The sequence below is a fragment of the Centruroides vittatus genome, unplaced genomic scaffold, assembly GCF_030686945.1.
Source record: "Centruroides vittatus isolate TY-2023 unplaced genomic scaffold, ASM3068694v2 contig_370, whole genome shotgun sequence".
In the NCBI taxonomy this organism is placed as follows: Eukaryota; Metazoa; Arthropoda; class Arachnida; order Scorpiones; family Buthidae; genus Centruroides; species Centruroides vittatus.
In genome coordinates, this window is record NW_027122193.1 from 514,829 (window position 1) to 536,310 (window position 21,482).

Sequence of the window (21,482 nt, forward strand, 5' to 3'; positions counted from 1 at the left end):
TTAGTGAGTAAGTTAACATTTAAAAATACAATAAAAAAAAATTTTAAAAAAATTTTGGGATCTTGCTCATTTGTCTCTGTTGGTCCGTTCATCTCATCTAGTTTGTCATTGTGTTCGTTTGCTTTTTGCACTGTCTGTCTAGCTGTTAAGTAGTATTAAGATTTGCGATTGCATTCAGTTTTATTAGATATAAGTCTTCCTACTAACAGCCACTTGGCACTAACTTCTACACTTAGCTATTAGTGGCAGCACTCAATTATTGGTATTTGCTATACTCGGGTTTTCTTTTAGACCCTTCGGGGACTACGGCCTTGCAGGCTAAAAACTGCATGCCATCATCAAACATAGAGGGTACTGTAATCATATGTATGCCATTTAGAGGGATCCTATCATTCTCTACTATCTATCTCCTTTCCCTCCCCTTTCCCTTATCCTCTTTTCTGCCGACTAAACACCTTGTGTACGGCCAATGTCTTTCTTGTGTGTATGTATGTGTCCCTCATTTCCATTTTTCTATTTTTCTATTATATAAATTTAATGTATGTATAAGTACATTCAAAAAGTGTTTGTTTATGTCATTATATTTGCAATGTGCAGTCTATGCGTAGGTTTGTGGTGTAACATTAACTGTAAAGCATGATGATTGTTCTCAAGTCTAATTGTTGTAATCGTTAATTATTTATGGTTATAGATTTTACAACAGATTCCAAATCCATTTAAAGAAGAACAATGAACGATTTCTGTCAACTGAAGGTTCCAGTTCTGCAGAAATTTATTGATAGATGATTGTAATTTAGATGGATGATTGCCTGTTTGTGGCATCTCTGTAATGACTTTGTTTTGTACGTACAGTCATCTCTGTAAATTGCAACCATCCATTGATGAATTTCTTTAAAGTCGAAACTTCAGCTGACAGAAATTGTATCACTGTCCATTGGTCTACTTTTGATGGAGTTGGAAACTGTTGTGAAATCTGTTACTGAAAAAAAATTAACACTTAGTTCTACTACCATCAACAATTATATTTCAAAAAACAATCATTATACTCTACAGTCAATGTTACACCATAATACATATACAGAGACTGCACATGGTGCAAATGCAATGCCTTGAACAGGAATTTTTTGAACATGTCTTAGAGATAGTTTGATAAAACCCATCATATCATTTGGTATTATTAAAATATATTTTCTTCAATTGTAGAGTTTCGTTGGATGGCAATTTTATGAAAATTAATTTGAAGACATAATCTGTCCGAAATTGATAACCACCATTTATTCATTTCTTGTGTTCTAGAATACAAACATTTGACAACCTGACCTTTCATTTTAGGCTGCTTGGCCGTCAAGTTTAAAAACATTACTTTAAAAAACACAGAAAAATATCCAATTAAAATTACAAAATTAAAATTGGAACTGGCAGATCTTACAGATATCTTCATTTTTCTTTCCATCCTTACCACTCGGGGATTTTCGAGGTTTATATCTACTGAGGAAAATGTGCCGAGGAAGATCCGCTAGTTCCAATTTTAACTTTGTAATTTTAATTGAATTTTCTCTGTGTTTTTTAAAGCAATGTTTTTAAAGTTGACGGCCAAGCAGCCTAAAATGAAAGGTCGGGTTGTCAATTGTTTGTATTTTGGAACACAAGAAGTGAATAAATGGTGGTTACCGATTTTGGACAGATTATGTCTTCAAATTAATTTTCATATATTTTCTTTTTTATTTTTATAATTTGATTACTTTATATAGATATTAATTTTATGATTAGTATGATTTTATGATATTCATTTAAAATGTTATAAAGCATCTCTAATATACTTTTACAGGATATTACATCTTTATAAATATTGAAAATAAAACTCCAGGTATGGTTGCAGTATTGAAAAGTGATATGTTTCCACCAATAAGAAATAAAAGGCGGTGCATGGGCTTTTGGTATAATATGAATGGCACTGATGTTGGATCTTTAAAGGTACTTTTTAAATTTAAAACTATATTCATTAATTAAAAATATTAGGAAAATTAGTTCATTATTCTTAAACTCCTATCTCTAGTTATCTAAAGATTTTTATATTTCTTATTAATGAAAAGTAAAAGTAAATATTTTCAGAATTTTTATCTAAAATCTGTCTTCACTGTACAAAATATCATTTATTATATATTGGTGAATTATATCTAGAATATGAGTTTTAACCTGGAATCCACAGACTGCTTGGAGTCTGTGGATAGCTTTCAGAATTTAACTGCTTTCAAGTTTATAAAGGCTTTGACCTTCATGAACTTGAATGAGGAAAAAATCACACCTTTATTTTTACTAGCTCCTATCAGAAATTTAGCATCTCTTTCAATTATATATGTGAGGCTGTAGCGATGATTTTTGTAAATAATTATCTACAATACAAAACCAGACTACATACATAAACTTAATCTTTAATTTCTTATGTATATGAGATGCGGTGCGATCGTACAGGTCGAACGTAGAATCGAGAACGCGTGCATACAGAGCGAGTTCCGAATCCAAAGTGAGGTCATAGGGTCAAAGTTCCTCCTTGTGGCGACTTTTGGATTTTTGCCCAAAGCTGTCACCACAGAGGCAATAAGTCATAAAAGTATTAGCAGTTGCTGTGACTGTCACCAAATCATGAATTTTCATATGATATTTCAGTGTTGCAGATATTTCAAAAAATAATTTATGCTTATCAATACTTTGAAATCACTGTTAGTAGCACATATATTGCTATATGATAAATTTGTTTTTTTAATGTTTTGATAACTGTGTTTTAATATATTAGTTCTCAATACAGCATCATCAACCTTTACATTTCCGGTAAAAAGACGAAAAAATAGCAGAAAAACTAACGTTTTCGAATCTCACATCGAAATCTTCTTCAGGTTTGTTACTAGAATGTAATGGAATTCGAACTCTTTCAAAGTTTAAAAGATCGAACATCTTGAGCGTGCAATGACGATGCAAAAATATATGATAAATTTAATAGACCTGAGTCTACAATCATAACGTCGTAAAATATTCCGAAATAAAAACGTGACTATCATTGCGGATTCACCTCAGAAATATACCGCCACGCGTATGATAAAACGTTGTTGTCTTTGTAATTAATGCATTTCCCCGATTTAGTAGCCCTGTAAATCTCCAGAGTCTCCAATGCCCTAATGTGGTCAGTTTTGAACGACTTCTTAATGAGGGTGGCGTTATCGAAGTCGGCTCGTATATCGGGGTCGGTGGCGTACGTCGACAGGGCGGTGGTGTGTCTTTTTTTGGCAACGTCATTCTTATGCTCAGAGACCCTTTTTTGGACGGATCTCTTGGTAGATCCAATATACACTAGGTCCCTTTGGAACCTGTGGTCTCTTAACGGGATACTGTATACTCCCGGTGCCCTTAAAATGTCCGGTTTGTCTTTGGCGTTTCTGAGAAGGGAGTAGATAGATGGCGTTCTCGTGTACGCCAACTTAGTGCCTTTCATTAGCGCTATTTCCCTATACAAGGAATGGAGGTCTTTGTTGTATAGTACAACCGTGTGCATGTCGGGACTCGAATTAGACTCACTCCGCCCTGCAGAGGTGTGATGTGCTGTGTTTGTATTACAAAAATTACGAGCTAAACTGCGGATAAGGCTACTTCTGTAACCATGGCTGGTGGCAATGTCTTCAATGTGTTTTAGTCCTGCGATCGTGTCCTCTCTTTTAGTGTTATGGGTGAATGCCCTATTTACTAACGCACTGAACGCCGCCATCTTATAAGGGTATGGATCTTCAGACCCAGCGGGTATGTACATAGGTAGGTAGCCGGGTTTGTAGTATACCCGCGTCTCAATATTGTTTACATTGAGCTGAATGGTGACGTCTAAAAAATGTACTCTGGTGTCCGATAGTTGATCAAGCTTGAGGGTTAGACCAAACGGGTTGTCATTTACGATGTGCAAAAAATCATTGACCTTCGGCTCGCTCTTCCATATGATAAGTACGTCATCGACGTACCTACAGTACAAAATAATGTCAGGTACAAACTAACATTATTTTATTACCGTAATAAAATAATGTTATTTTGTACCGTAATAAAATAATGTTATTTTGTACCGTAATAAAATAATGTTAGTTTGTACCTGACATTATTTTGTACCGTAGGTACGTCGATGACGTACTTATCATATGGAAGAGCGAGCCGAAGGTCAATGATTTTTTGCACATCGTAAATGACAACCCGTTTGGTCTAACCCTCAAGCTTGATCAACTATCGGACACCAGAGTACATTTTTTAGACGTCACCATTCAGCTCAATGTAAACAATATTGAGATGCGGGTATACTACAAACCCGGCTACCTACCTATGTACATACCCGCTGGGTCTGAAGATCCATACCCTTATAAGATGGCGGCGTTCAGCGCGTTAGTAAATAGGGCATTCACCCATAACACTAAAAGAGAGGACACGATCGCAGGACTAAAACACATTGAAGACATTGCCACCAGCCATGGTTACAGAAGTAGCCTTATCCGCAGTTTAGCTCGTAATTTTTGTAATACAAACACAGCACATCACACCTCCGCAGGGCGGAGTGAGTCTAATTCGAGTCCCGACATGCACACGGTTGTACTATACAACAAAGACCTCCATTCCTTGTATAGGGAAATAGCACTAATGAAAGGCACTAAGTTGGCGTACACGAGAACGCCATCTATCTACTCCCTTCTCAGAAACGCCAAAGACAAACCGGACATTTTAAGGGCACCGGGAGTATACAGTATCCCGTTAAGAGACCACAGGTTCCAAAGGGACCTAGTGTATATTGGATCTACCAAGAGATCCGTCCAAAAAAGGGTCTCTGAGCATAAGAATGACGTTGCCAAAAAAAGACACACCACCGCCCTGTCGACGTACGCCACCGACCCCGATATACGAGCCGACTTCGATAACGCCACCCTCATTAAGAAGTCGTTCAAAACTGACCACATTAGGGCATTGGAGACTCTGGAGATTTACAGGGCTACTAAATCGGGGAAATGCATTAATTACAAAGACAACAACGTTTTATCATACGCGTGGCGGTATATTTCTGAGGTGAATCCGCAATGATAGTCACGTTTTTATTTCGGAATATTTTACGACGTTATGATTGTAGACTCAGGTCTATTAAATTTATCATATATTTTTGCATCGTCATTGCACGCTCAAGATGTTCGATCTTTTAAACTTTGAAAGAGTTCGAATTCCATTACATTCTAGTAACAAACCTGAAGAAGATTTCGATGTGAGATTCGAAAACGTTAGTTTTTCTGCTATTTTTTCGTCTTTTTACCGGAAATGTAAAGGTTGATGATGCTGTATTGAACATTATGTGTACCGGTACTGACAGGTAAAGATTGTTTTCATATTAGTTCTCTTTGTAATTTTACGCATTTTAAAACATTATTCTGAGAAGGCATTCATTGGCTTGGCTAGACTGCCAAAGGAATCCATGGCACAAAAAAGGTTAAAAGTCTCTACTCTAGACAATGAAAGAGTTGAAGAGATTTGTCATATTGTTAAATATTAATGTGTTTTTAATATGTTAATATTCAGCAATTAGAGCTCAAATAACTAAATTTATATTGTCATAAAAAGTTAAATTAATATGTAAGAAGTAAAATGTAAACCAAAATTTAAAATCTTGTATGTTTTATACCATCTCTATGACTCTTAATTCTAGTTGAGGAAAAAATTTGTTTATTTCTAATATATATGTTGATTATTTAAAATGTTAAGAGGTTTAAATACAATTAATTTCAAATATACTATAATTTTTTTATAATATCAGTATCTAATAAAGATTATTTCTGTGTTTTAATATTTTAAGGATATCTTCTCTGCAATATTTGTTATTTGTTTTAGAGTCTGTTTTTCAAAACAAGTAAACAGTACATATTGATGCCGATACAACTAATTATCTTAATTATTTTTAATATAATATATTATTGTAATTTTTATTATATTTTAGGTGAATATAAGTATAGCTGGTGTTATAAATGATCCTCTTTGGGAATTAGATGGTGGACAAGGACCAAATTGGCAAAAGGGGACTGTTCCACTTTATTCAGAAATTAAAGGATATCAAGTAAATATAAAATATTTATTTAATTTTATTGACTGGTTAAAGACTTAATTTAAACTTTAAAATTTAAATAATAAACTCTTTGAAAATAAAATAGAAAAAGAAGAAAAATAAAATATTTCCAAGCTAAATTTGAATTTATTATTAAAATGAATTTCATCTTATTAATTTTTTAATAAGATTAAGTAATAATGTAATTTATTTTTTCATATTTATGACTGAATCAGTGAATGCTAAATCCTAATTTACAAAATACTACTAAATTTGACATTTTCACTAACATAAAATAGTAGACTACTAAATGGAACTTATCAAATGTAAAGTGTTTCAAGGAATGCTTTTGATCAGAATTTGATCGTGATCAGCCAACTGCCTAACTTATAAAATCAAACATTTATACTTGAACAAATTGGAATAGAAGTTTGAGGATTCTCATGGTTCCAATATCATATGTGAGGATCAATGTTCCCTCTAATTTTTTTTTGTAGATGAGCGGAACATATACTTCTCTGAGCAAAAAGATTTTTGCCGAGCAGATTCTGAGCAAAAAATTTTTCTGAGCATATATATAAAATCTTATTTTTTCCTATAAAAATTAAAATAATTGATTATAAAATAGAGATTAAAATTCATTTTAAAACATACTTCCATACAAAATATCACCTTTTGTCAATGATTTAATGTATTTAATCGAAATATACGTAGCAATAATCATGTTGCAGAGAGTGAGAAATAAGTAAACAACAATTCAAATCAGTGTGCATTCTCGCCTGTGCGGCATGTAAATTCTCGTGCATGACAACAATTTGAACAGTGCACGGCCACGCAGCTGTGCAGTTTAGAGGGAACATTGGTGATGATGCAGTCATCAACCCTTTTGATCAAGAAGGCTAATTGCCAGGATCATAGCCACAATGGGACAGGCTGGGGCACTTGCCCCACCCTGCCCCATTCACCTTGACTCATTTAGTCAAATGAAAAATTATGGGTCAATAAGTTATAATAGTATTGTGCAGCAAGAAAACATGTTTGAATCCTGGCGAAAAGATGCTATCATGTTGGTTGTTGATAGGAGCACTCTCTGGTGAAGGAGTGGGGAACTGGCAGTTTAAGGTCTGGATGGTCTGTGGTAAAACTCGAAGATTATAGAATGTTTGAGGTTCGGATCTAGCGGAAAAATTCTAGTACCTTCTGTTCCCTATTTAAGCACTGCAATCAGTGCGAGTGAGTCAGTTGAGTGAGTTGACACATTTCAGCTTGTTCAGAACATACCATAAGCAAGGTTTATTTGAAACATTGTTGCATCCATGTACAATACTGAATTTCTTATGTTGTTTTAAATTAATAAGTACTTTATTTACTTCTATTGTATATTGTAAGCTGAACTTTGGTTTAAATTAATAAGCTTACACTTCTATATATATTGTAAGCTGAACTTTGGTACAATCAATGGAAAGGAAAAAATGTGTCAAATGCCAAACTGAATGAGATAGAATTAGCTGCACTAGTTATAGAAACACAATTGTTCTACCCATCCATAAAACAGGCTTGACTTATCTCACTTGCACAGCCCTGCAGAACGTGCACTATTGAAAGTCGGGCTCTACTTATCTCACTTGCACAGCCCTGCAGAACGTGCACTATTGAAAGATCCTTCGGCACCTTATGCAAGGTAAAAGCTTGGATACAGTCAACAATGACAAAAAATCGGCTTGTCAGTCTTTGTAGCATTGAAACTAATTACTTTTAGTGTTTTCAAATGTTCAAATAAAACGATTTTGTAATAAACAATGTTATCTTATTTTTTGTCCCCTGGAAAAAATCCTGACTACACCCATGCTAGTTTCTCAGTAGGGTGAGAGGGGTGAAATGTCATATGTGGGTGGAATGGACACTGAGGTTAGAGGCCATTTACATAAAATTTATTTATTAGAGTATTAGTGTAAGGTTAGCTTACAAACATTCCAAAATCTTCTCAGTTGGTTTAAGGAAAATTTTTGTTCACAATTGAGGAAAGTTTCAGACATATCCCACAGGATTCTGAAACTTTGTGGATAGAACTGGAGTTGATGATCTATCCACATTTCTAAAATTCTAAACATGATGTCCTGATTTGATGAGGGTTTAAATAAGCTCAGTTTTAATGTAGAGCAGTCTGCTGAAAGAATAAAGTTTCGGAGAAAAGGACATATCTGGGAAAAGACTCTCAGGACTTTTGATTGAAAGGCATACATAGAACTTTTGGTGGAAAAGCACTTGTGTGAGATCATGGTCAAAGGGGTAGTGCCTTCTTGTCATCTTAGGATGGCCTTAAATTATAGAATATTGTCCGAATCTCTTGATTTGTTTGATCATCAGGACTGACACCAGATAGGGATGTGATTCATGCCCTATCATGCGTTTACAATATCGGTTTAAATAAGAGGACTTTTTCGGTGATGAGTTGAGGAAAGTCGCAGGTACATCAGAGTCATAGCGGGGTGAATAGCCCATACAAAATCAATCAAATGGGAGTAAAAAAGTTAACTTAACAATGAAAGGTTTACTAATATAAAATATGACAACAAGGAGATACATTATAATGATACATATACAAGTTAACATGATCGAACTTAACTATAACTACTCTTTTAAATCAAGAGTATACAACTGCTCCAAGAGATATATTGATAAACAGAGAATATACTGTTAAACCTTTGAGAGAGAGCGTTTACAGATATCAAAACGTACTACCTCAATTGTAGATCTTGAACTATATCTTCTGATCGGCAACGAAGCGTTGATATGCGGGACAACTGCAGTGGAAATTCGGGAGGGGGATGAGGATGATGGCAGGAACTTATAGTGCATAAGTTAAAGATTATGGATGAGAGATTCTTATGGTAGACAACCATCTTCTATGATCATATCAATGTTGATGCCTCTAATGGCAGGAAAATCCTCCTTTTTATCCCGAATTCTGACCAATAGCAAATCTTGATTTTGGACTGCTAACGAGATGCATGGGGATGTGTAGAGGGGGTAAATAAACAGATGAGTGTCAGAATTGTAGATAAGGTCCTGTGGAAAAGGAAGTTGATTTCTTTTTTCTCGAAAAAATGATGAATGTAACTTCCCTTTTTGTAAACGATATTTAAGAAATAATGTAATTTCTCACGCTAGTGGATCTAATAAACCCCAATTCTCACACTTGTGAAAGGAGCTTTTTTGTGAAAAAGAACTTGCAAAAGGAACCTTGCAGGTTTTTATCCATTTCATCCAGTGATCATCCATTCCAATTGGTCTAAGTTTTCTATCTACTTTATGATTAGTCTCTCTCTGTTTCCAAGTGTAACTCAAGATCAATTTAGATTGCAGGCAAGAGTAATGTTGATGTTTAATACAATACTGAATTTCCATCTCAACCAGATATGGTTGATTTTTGACCTTTCTTTTATTCATTCTTTTATTATTTAGTGGAGCTTAGACCTCGTTCGGAGCCTTACCAAAGGTTTTATTCAATTCATTCGCATTCTGAGTTATATATTTGTAAACTAAGAATAATATTTAATTAATGACACTTTAATATAAGATAATAACCATATGAAACGTTAAAAATCACAATAAAACTAAATTATAATTTTTTTTATAAAGGTAATATTTGAAGGAACTGTTGGAAAAGGAAAAACAGGATTTATTGCACTAGATGATGTCTATTTTACAGATGGTGATTGTACAGTTTCTCCATTAAAAGCAGCTTTATATAATTTAGGTAATGTTTAATAGCTGATATATTTACTTTAATTATATGTTTTTTAGTTGATATTTTTCTAGTATATTTTATCAAACTATATCTTATGAAATTATGGAAAAGAAAAAAAATGTAATTAGGAAAAGATTTGAAATCCATTTAAATAAATTTCACTTTTCATTTTAATATCAGTTTTTCTATTTTATGTATATATAAACAATGAAATTATCAAATTCTCCCTAATCATTAATTTTAATTACTTTAATTATAACCTGATTAGATAAACAATAGTACATAAATTTTGGTCGAAGTTTTATAGTTATAGCATATATCTGTCCTATAAGACGACCCCCAAACTATCAACGGCCTATGAATTTAGTTTAGATCGGCGATCATTATCTGAATAATAATACTGTATAGCATATATGGAATTATGTCCTATTTATAATTTTTTGAATGAACAAATTTTATTTTCTTGCATCTGGCGATTTTTGCAAACATTCGCACTAATTCGGGCATTCGGGTAATGACCACGACTATTCACAAAAACATTGTATAGGATATTCTATTTTGCGCACATACTCTACTCTTTTCTAGTAAATAATTACAGTTTGTTTGTCTTTTTATAATGGTTTTAATTTATATAAATTTCAATCTAATTTTTTTGTATCTGTCCTATAAGACGACCTCGGATTTTCGGGGCCGTTTTTTATGGTTCGACTATCGTCTTATCCGCCGAGATATACAGTAATAATGATTAAAATTTTTTTCAAAAAGCACTAAAATATTTTGTTTATAAAAGAAATTATTCTCTTCTTTTATTATTATTTTTTATTTCAGAGTAATTAATCTTAAACAATAACTAAATGGTAGAATTAACTTTTCTCTTTTGAAAATTATGCTTAATATTAAATTTTCTTTATTTTGAACTTAATATATTTGTCAACTTAGACATTAATTATTAATAGGACTGTTAAACTGGTGTTAAGTGTTAAACTTTTTTTATTGAGCCTCCTGAAAGAAAGTCTGTTTTTTATAAGAACTTTCACTCAATTTTGCATAAACACTTAACACCAGTTTAACAGTCCTATTAATAATTAATGTCTAAGTTGACAAATATATTAAGAATTTTTTTAAATGATTTGATTCAGATAAGTTAAACAATTTAAGGCTAAATTCATAAAAATAAGCTTTGTTTTTATTAAAAGATAGTTTAGAATTTGGTTCAGTAATCATAATAAAAAAGCTTGTCGAGATTTTTCTATATAAATTACTTAAATTATTCAAAAAATATTGATATTTTTCTTATTTTATTATTGCAAATTTATATGTTGTAATATATTATTACTAAAATTTAAATTATTATTTAATGGTTACATTTAAAAATTTTAGTTTTATCACAAGCAAACTGCAGTTTTGATGATCTGACATTTTGCAAATGGAATGCAGTGGAGAGTGATACTGAAAATGAGAATAGAATAATAGAGTGGAATTTTGGAAATAAATCTTCAGTTCCACAAAATACCGGACCAGTAGAACCATTAAATGGAAAAGGTTTGATATTCTTTGCATTTTCAATTTATTTTACGAGTGCAAATCGAAATTTGGCGAAAACAACAGTAATTTATTCTAACAGTACAATAACCGCGAGATGCTTCCTAACCCTCAAGTTTACACGATACACGACTTAAAACTAACGAAATTTACAATACTCTATATACATATATACATACACATTTTCCTTCTATACAATAATTGCATATATTAGCCTTCGACGAATCACGGTATTATGTTAAGTAAATGCAACACGATCTCGAGTTCCAAGCGTTCCTTTTCTTTACGTTAATTCACAAAACTAATAGTTCTTTCCGATACCTGAACGTAATTTACGTCACCAGAAGTACGTCCCTCGTTGATACTTCTCAATTACACTACGATGGAAACGGATTGTGCTTCCCGACTGAAAGTGGTCGCCCTTTCTAGACTCCTGTTCTCCCGGTCTAACTCCGACGTCCTTGCTGACCCTTCCTCGGCAACCTTCCTCGACGAATCCAAAAGCAGCCAAAAAGTGTCCTCAATCGTGAGAGTCCCTCAATTTATATTTCCCGCTCTCCGGAAGTCCGCTTCACTTATTGTCCCACTCTGGACCAATCAGAAAGCTTCTCACGTATCCTAAGGTGACATCATAAGAAAATTCCACGCGACACGGTACAAACCAAGAAAACCCGATACATACAAAAAGGAAACCGAGAAAATAATTAATAATAATAATAATAACAATAATACATAGTTGCGTAGCACTACATATCTCCCCCCCCAAGCGACTCACTTCCCGTAGTGCAAACTACGGAAATCAATTTTGCGTTCACGTAGGTTATAAGGTTTCTTACGCACCTCAAGGTCAGTGCACTTCTGCACACCACTTGTGTCAACACCTTGCGTGTTAGTGACCACCCCACGTCTCCTCACCAACCGATCATCCAGGACTTCATCATCATCCTCCAGTACAATTCCTCTATCCTCCCTCTTTTTTTTCTTATTACAAATCGGATAGCCATAGCAAGGTTTTAGGCGATCGACATGGACAGTCTCCTGATCCTTCATATTGCAACCCTCCACACGATACGTAGTTGGGTTTATCACCTTGGTGATCCGAAAGGGTCCTTTATAATTATAAGAAAACTTATTCCCTTTAACACCTTTCTTTCTCACCCAAACCCTCTGCCCTTCCGAAAAACTTACTAATGTTCTCCCTTTGCTTCGATAATCCCTTCCTTTCTTGTTGTAATTTCGCGCATGGATACTCGCATTTTCCCGTAATGCACGGAGTTTCGTGACCAGGAATGCCCTACGCTCATCGGTAGACATATCATCAGGCAGGTATTCGATATTAGGGGTACGGGGATCAACACCATACAAGAGGAAGGCAGGTGACTCATTTATGGCAGTGTGGTGCGAATTGTTATAGGCAAAACATGCAGAAGGTATCATTTCATCCCATTCGACTCTCCCATCGTCAGAGGATTTAGTTATCATTTCGACTAACGATCTGTTCACCCGTTCGCACGTGCCATTCGCACAAGGTCGATAAGCGGTAGTAATGTTCCTCCTAATTCCTAACCACTTGCAACAGTCCGAGAATAAAGATGATAGAAAGTTGGTACCTCTATCGGAAATAATTACTTCTGGGGCACCGTACCTACAAACGATTTCATTAAATATTGTATTACTCACAGACCATGCAGTTTGGTCCTTCAAAGGGTGTGCTTCGACGAAACGAGTGAAAATATCTACTATTACAAGGATGAATCGGTTACCGCTGCTCGATGTGCGGATAGGTCCTACTATATCCACAGCAATCTTTTGGAAAGGTGCCTCAGCCGTCTCGTTTTCTTGGAAAGGAGCCTTTCCTTTGTGTACATTATGCCTCTGGCACCTTTCACACGTCTTAATGACACCTTCGACCTTCTCTCTCAAATTCCGAATATAATAGTGTTTCTCAATGTTAATTATAGTTTTTCGCACGCCCCAATGCCCCGACAGATTGTTTTCGTGAACAGCCTTAATCACTTCCCTAGCAAGATCCTCCCCTACGCATAATTGGCTAACATACTTGTCACGGGACTTCAAGAGGCTTCTTCTATACAGGCATTCGCTTATTACTACATACTGGTGCATATAGCTCCCAATATTTCTATTCCCGGGGCTTCTCAGTAAATCCCTTTTTATGGGGCCAAAAGTTTCATCGCGATCCTGTGATAAACCAATCTCGTATCTATTAGGGATTACAGCCCTTGTAGATTCAACATCGAAGTGATGAACCCCGTTAACGTTCCTCGAAAGGAAGTCCGCTACTTTATTGTCAACGCCTTTCACATGTTGGACTTCTATATGGTAGTCCATAATCTCCATTATCCAACGAGTCAGACGCTTGCTCCCATTTTGAATGTTGCTAAGGAACACAAGGGGTTTATGGTCAGAGAGTATTATCGTTTTTTGGCCTAGAATTAAAAATTTGAAGTGTCTTAAGGCTAAAACAATTGCTAGACATTCTTTCTCAATTGTGGAATAATTGATTTCTGCCCCTTGAAATCTCCTACTAAAATAGCCTATCGGAGCCAGTCCCTTTTCGTGCCGTTGTTCGAGCACCGCAGCTGCCGCGTTGTCAGATGCGTCAGTGTGCAAATAGAATGGTCTATCAAAATCCGGGTGAGCTAGAATTGGTGGGCTTGCTATTGCCTCTTTTAACTTTTCAAAACCTCTCTGACATTCTGGGCTCCATAAAAATCTCTTCCCTTTCTTGGTGAGTTCTGTTAATGGAGCAGCGATATCGGAAAACGACGGGATAAAATTCCGAAAAAAACCAACCACACCGAGAAAACTGCGGACCTCTTTTACACTACGAGGTGTTTCCACTTTCTTGATCGACTCAACATTGTTGGGATCAGGTCGCACACCCTCGCTATTAATAATATGTCCTAAATATCTCACCTCCTTTGCTAATATTTGGCATTTACTCGGATTTAATTTTAGGCCCTCATCCCTTAATGTACTAATTACTCGATCGACAAGCTCAAGATGATCCTCCAAACTTTGTGAAAATAATACAATATCATCTTGAAACACAAAGCAGCTATTTCCGACAAATTTTGCTAAGATCTTCGTCATAATGTATTGGAAAAACCTCCCACTATTCTTCCCACCCTGAGGCATCCTACAAAGTTGGTATTTTCCCCATGGTGTGGAGAACGCAAATATGTGTCTTACCTTGGGATCTAGAGGAATCTGGAAATACCCTGCTTTTAAGTCCAATACCGAGAAATATCTGTTCCCATTAAGTTGGGATAAGATGTCGTCTATTCGAGCCATCGGGAATATTTGGGGTTCTGTTATATCATTAATTTTTCGCAGGTCCAAAGTGATACGAATCTCACCAGAGCTTTTAGGAACAACATGTATAGGAGAGTTCCACTCCGATGAGCTCTCCTCACATATACCTGCTTTTATCAGCTCACTAACTTGCTTCTTAAGGCCAGGTAAGTAACTGTACGGAATTCGGTACTGTCTAACGTTGACCGGACGTTCCGACGTCAGGCTAACAGAGTGCATATGTCTGCTAGTGCCAGATAACTCGGCAATTTCGCTAGCAATAGCGTCCGGATACTTTCTCAAAATATTTATTATTTTCCTCTTAACCGGTTCATCTAGGTGATCCAATCTCCACACCTCTCTTTCTACCTCTGCCACCCCTACCTCACTATTTATATTAATACAAAATCTCCCTTCACGACCTTGCTTATCTGCCTTAACCACTGATTCGATCCCCACCAACAGCCCAGGGTGCTGGCAAATAATGTCCATCCCGATGATCATCTCGTAACCTGCCCTTTCAGGAAACCCAACACTTGGTGTTGTCGTGCATACCTTTTTCCCATCGTGGAAACAGCACTCGATTGCTACGGCCTCATCACTGTTTATGAGTGCTCCCGACATCCCACTAATACATGAATTGTTTGGGACCACCCAATTCCTATTTTCACGCCTGATATATTCAGTCAATTCATTCTTAATTACGGTCCTTTCTGCACCTGTATCTACTAGACCAGCAATTTCACGTCCTAGGATTACACCTCTTACAATCGGTAACCCCCGGTCTGACAAGTGGATCTTTCTGGTCAGTTCTAATTTAACTAACCGGTCATTCGCCTGACCTTTCAAATGACCTCTGACTAGTTTAAACCTCTTCTCTTGTTGCATTTTCTCGAAATATGGCCTATTTCACCACACGTGTAACAACGGCGCTCTTTTCCCCACCTCTCGCGGTTATTGTTCCCCTTCATGTGCTCGAGTAAAGATGCCATGGACTCGGTCAAACTCCTTATTTGAGTCTCCAACTCCTCTACACGCTTACCCAATTGTACTTCCCTTCTCTCCAACCCCCTTTCATGCTCAACATTTGCGCATACCTCACTTATCCCACCTCGTTTGTTGCAGGCCGATTCGATTTCCTCTTCTTCTTCGGCCTTTACTATCGCCTCATCCAAGGTGTCCGGCCGCCTCTGCATCACCTGCCTCCTAATCTCCGCTAGTAGTCCTTTTATAAAGCATTCCTTAACAGCATTGTCGCGAAGCGTCGCTAAATTAGAATTGCGCGTCACCGCTCGTGAAAACAACGACTTAATCCTAATCCCGTATTCGCAAACCCTCTCCCCTCTTCTCTGGGAGATCTTTAATACCTGATCAAACGGGTCCTGTTCTTTTTCTTTACGACCAAAGCACTTTATAAGAGCCCTCCTTATTTCATCATAGCTCATGACGCCCTGGTCCCTTAAATCGAAAAATAAAGACAAGGGCTCACCTTTTAGGCGGGCTTGAACTACGGTGACCTTCACAGTCTCATCCCAGCTTGCCAACGACGCGACGTTCTCGACGGTTTGGAAAAACCTACTCACATCTAAAATATCTCCGGGCAGGTTCGAAAAACATGGGATCATGCCCATAAATCCCGTTACAATAGGCACATTGCCCAATTCCCCTGCCCCTGAAGATCCGCTGGTAATTTGTTCATCCATAGTTTACCGAAACCTTTTGGTTTTACAATAATATAATTTACAATTCCAATGGCTATAATTACAGATATAAGCGGCAGTAGGATGAGGGGTTAATACAAGATGCACGTTTGGTCGGTCCTTTTACAACAAACAACCCGATCAATATCCTGTCGCGGACGCCAATGTTGATTATCCGATGGATCTAAGTCCACGGATGTAATAAGGATGTATGTTAAGGACTCAAGTAATGACCAATTACACGTGCACGAATTTGGCGAAACAACAGTAATTTATTCTAACAGTACAATAACCGCGAGATGCTTCCTAACCCTCAAGTTTACACGATACACGACTTAAAACTAACGAAATTTACAATACTCTATATACATATATACATACACATTTTCCTTCTATACAATAATTGCATATATTAGCCTTCGACGAATCACGGTATTATGTTAAGTAAATGCAACACGATCTCGAGTTCCAAGCGTTCCTTTTCTTTACGTTAATTCACAAAACTAATAGTTCTTTCCGATACCTGAACGTAATTTACGTCACCAGAAGTACGTCCCTCGTTGATACTTCTCAATTACACTACGATGGAAACGGATTGTGCTTCCCGACTGAAAGTGGTCGCCCTTTCTAGACTCCTGTTCTCCCGGTCTAACTCCGACGTCCTTGCTGACCCTTCCTCGGCAACCTTCCTCGACGAATCCAAAAGCAGCCAAAAAGTGTCCTCAATCGTGAGAGTCCCTCAATTTATATTTCCCGCTCTCCGGAAGTCCGCTTCACTTATTGTCCCACTCTGGACCAATCAGAAAGCTTCTCACGTATCCTAAGGTGACATCATAAGAAAATTCCACGCGACACGGTACAAACCAAGAAAACCCGATACATACAAAAAGGAAACCGAGAAAATAATTATAAAATAATAATAAAATAATAGATGGATTTTGCGAAATAAATCTTCAGTTCCACAAAATACCGGACCAGTAGAACCATTAAATGGAAAAGGTTTGATATTCTTTGCATTTTCAATTTATTTTACGAGTATCAATTATCAATTATTTATTAGAAAACAAATAGCTGATATTTTAGAGTTGACCCTTGATATTGAGTTGAACACATTACAGCTGACCCTTGATAATCAGACAGGTATGGGACAAAAGGGGTGTCGGATTACCAAAAGTGATTACATATTTAGCATTGTTTTGCTAGCAGTAGCCTACAATATTCCTACATTTTATGAGTAAAATGCACAATACAGCTGACCCTTGATAATCAGACAGGTATGGGACAAAAGGGGTGTCGGATTACTGAAAGTGATTATATATTTAGCATTGTTTTGCTAGCAGTAGCCTACAATATTCCTGCATTTTATGATTAAAATGCTGCCTAGGTTAATACGGAAATGAAACACCCATTTCGGTTAACTAAAACATGTTTATTAAAAGAAATATGGAAGCCAATAAATGTACGTACAGTATGTATAGGCATAAATAATACAGTACGTACAGAACTGCTCACAGAAAACACAAGAAATGTGTGTCATTGTGTAAGAATTGGGTGGGGAGATTCGTGTCGCGACATCTTTCTGTGCAAGCAGACATGTAACGGGACGGGGACTACGGTGACCTTGACGGGAGATGCGTCGGACTACTGAGCATGTTCGGATTACTGAAGCATGTCGGATTATCAAGGGTCAGCTGTATTACTATAAGAGTTATTTATTTTATAGGATGAAACAGAATTCTGTTTTATTGTTTCTGTGGAACTATTGTAGAAAACTGTTTCTTTTATTGTAGTAGTGAAATTCTTTTATTAGTCAATTAATTTGAAATTGTGAAATTTTTGACTAGTGTTTAGTTATTAAGAAATAACAATATAAATTTTTAAATGTTCATTTTAATTTAAAATTCACAAAAGTAATTGAATAATTGAATTTTATATGATTTAATTAATTCAAATTTAATTTAAATTTTCTTATTTTTCAGGACATTATATTTTTATTTCAACTCCAGACAAAGCTTCGATTAAAAAAGATGCGAAAGCATTACTTCAATCCGCTTCTATTAAAGGAAGAAATCAAGAAATCTGTTTATCTTTTTACTATTATATGTTTGGTGCCCATGTAGGAGAATTGAATGTTTATCTAAATCCATTAAATAATAAACCAAAAAAAATTTGGCGAAAATTTGGAACACAATCGGATAAATGGTACAATTACCAAGTAACTATTTATTTGGAAGAAAAAGATTACAAAGTAAGTCAATGTATTAATTTATAACTTAAAGTTTTTATTCTCAAAATAAATTTTATATTCAGTAAATCCTCATTAATTCGAACTCGGACAGTTTGAAATCCCATTAGTTCATAACTGTACTATTTATCCAGCCAAGGATATAAAGATTTACATGTTAAGGAATTTGATTAATTTGAAATACGGCTACTTTGAACTTTGAAGTGAAAATTCTGTCCAAACTTTGATATGCATGTGTTAACTTGTTTATTTATTTGATGTTTCTCCATAGTATAAGAGAACAATAGACCAAGAACAACGCTTAACTTTGCTTTTACAATAACATATTTTTTGGGTGTCACCTTACATTCCCTTTGTTTCTGTCATCTAATAAAATACAGTTAGTTTTTGGAATTGCGAGATTGGACTACGAGTAGCAAGCGTATTGAGATATTTGTAGGTCTCTAGGCTACTACTTTTGGGTGACTTACTACATTTTTGGCCACTTTAAAAGTAATTTGGGCTACATTTTGAACTGTTTGCTTAATAAATTACATCAGTTACATGAAATGTATGTAAATCTTAGATAATTCGAAGTCACAATTATTTTCTTCCTTCAGTTTTGAACTAACAAGAATTTCCGATACTACCGACCAATTTATATGCATGAGTTGATATAGCATCATTTCAAAATAGATATATCAATAGATACAAAAGTTAAACAGAGAAATATTATTTTTGAATAAAGAATATTTATTTGGATTGTATCCATAAATGTGACATCAAAAGAAGATAGGAAAAATATTTTGATCATGTTATTAGGATAATAGTAATGAAATTAGGCTGAGTTAAGATACTTCTTGATAATAATTATTAATGTAATATGTTGAAAATAATATTGATATGATTAATGTATTGAATAATGATAAATTTTTATAAAATTTAATTAATTAATTTAACTTTATTTAATAATAACAATAACAATAATCATTTATTAGTCATATTAGGCCATAGCCTGTTATTACAGGGAGTTATAACATAGAATGAACATTGATCATAGCCATAATTATAACACATTCGGTTTTATCTGTTCATCTTATTATATACAATGTTAGGATCAATTCAAATACTTTAACCCTTAAAAGGATTGTTTTACAAAAGGTTTTTGTATAATTATATAATTTGTAAATCATAGCAGTATCTGCATCTTGGAAGAAACGATACATTTGAATTTCTTCTGTAATGAAATTTAATTGGTTTAAATCCATTTTAATTCTTAGTTCATAGTTTTTTTTACATTCACAGAAAACGTGATACTTAGTGAATAATTCTCGACATCTTGGACAGCTACTTTTGGAAATTTCATAGATTCTGTTATTAATTATAATCATATTGCTATTTAATCTCAGTTGAATGAAAAAGTTCTTGACTGTAAATGACATATTGGATAACATATAGTTATTATTGAAGGGGTAATTTAGCAATATTTTATACCATTTAGGCTCTCTTCTCTTATGTATTTCTTCAATATCTTGAGCTAATGAGATTTCTAATGCATTATGTATTAGTTGTTTCTTTATAAAGTCGCTAATTTCTGAATTTTGTAGTAATGGAGCTATAGAGACTTTATTTAAGTTAAATAAACTAATATAATATGAATTTGATGTAAATTTTTACTTTTTTTGAACTTTCTGAACTTTTTTGAACTAGTTATATTTTATTAGCTATTACAATGAATTTATTTTTATTATTTTTCCTTTTTCCAAGAATAATAAAACAAGAATTTTCTGTTATTTGCATATTAAACTTTGTTTTCAAACATGTATGATTGAAAATATTTAATTAAAAGGTTTAGTCAGATAATAATTGCATAATAAAGTGTATAAATTTAGTAATTAGATTAATAAATTAGAATTACTCTATTAATGATTTTAATTTGCAAATTTCTACAGTTATTCTTAATTTTATTCATGTTACAAAATGCAATATTTAATGGGGTTTAAAATTAAATATTTTCCATAACAAATCACTGCATTATACAAGATAAATGGACCACTTTGAGCAGTGCGTAAAGGTTTGTTACAGTATATCAATGACATTATGGACATTCTCAGAAATTTTTCAGGGAGAAGTAAAGCTTGGACACAAATAATTCCATCAATAAATGTTTGTTTAATTATTTAAATTTTTGTGTTTATTCACAAGTAGATTACATAATACAGTACAGGTATACCTCGACTTATGTCAGTAATTGGTTCCAGGAGAGGCGACGTAAGTCGAAAAACGACATAAGTCGAATTTACTTGTGTAGGTACGACGTAAGTCGTAGTTTCGACTTACGTCGTAACTAAACGCCAATAATGGAGGAAACTTAAAGACCGCTAAATAAGACGACAACACAGAAACACAGATGTTTTCATGGTTCGTTCCCTAGGATTTATGATGATTGTATTAACATTTACTGTAAATGTACATATTTTAATATGATTTTATGTGCTTTCAATGCTTTTCTAGTGATATTACGACTTTAATGTTTATGGCGGATGGATTTAAAGTCGAATAAACTGACTTAAACTTGATTTTTATTTTTCCATAATACTTTTTTGACAAACAACGTAAAATCAGGAAACGACGTAACTCGAGAGGGACGTAAGTCAAGGTATACCTGTATAGCATCAGTACAGAAAGACAGAAAAAGTATTTCACAGTTGAGGGTATAAGGCTACATATCTCAAATATGTTTACAAATATAAACAACAACACACAACACCGGAGTGTAGTAAACAACGTATCCTATGAACTGATAATCGGTATGAGACAAGAAAACAAAAGAGAAAGTTTGCCACT

General features: G+C 34.7%; 1 protein-coding gene across 2 annotated transcripts in view; it reads left to right on the top strand.

Annotated features, from left to right (window-relative positions):
- The window catches only part of LOC136975275 (MAM and LDL-receptor class A domain-containing protein 1-like), a 179,510-nt gene that overhangs the window by 12,349 nt on the left and 145,679 nt on the right, over nt 1-21,482 (top strand). Inside the window, exons 4-9 of one of the 2 annotated variants that reach the window (XM_067270310.1) lie at nt 1,829-1,974; nt 5,999-6,115; nt 9,746-9,863; nt 11,235-11,328; nt 17,343-17,410; nt 18,391-18,659. In XM_067270310.1, coding sequence (XP_067126411.1) covers nt 1,829-1,974; nt 5,999-6,115; nt 9,746-9,863; nt 11,235-11,328; nt 17,343-17,410; nt 18,391-18,659 — 812 coding nt within the window. Of the gene's footprint in view, nt 1-1,828; nt 1,975-5,998; nt 6,116-9,745; nt 9,864-11,234; nt 11,397-17,342; nt 17,411-18,390; nt 18,660-21,482 lie in introns of both variants that reach the window. The other variant, XM_067270309.1, reaches the window with a different exon arrangement.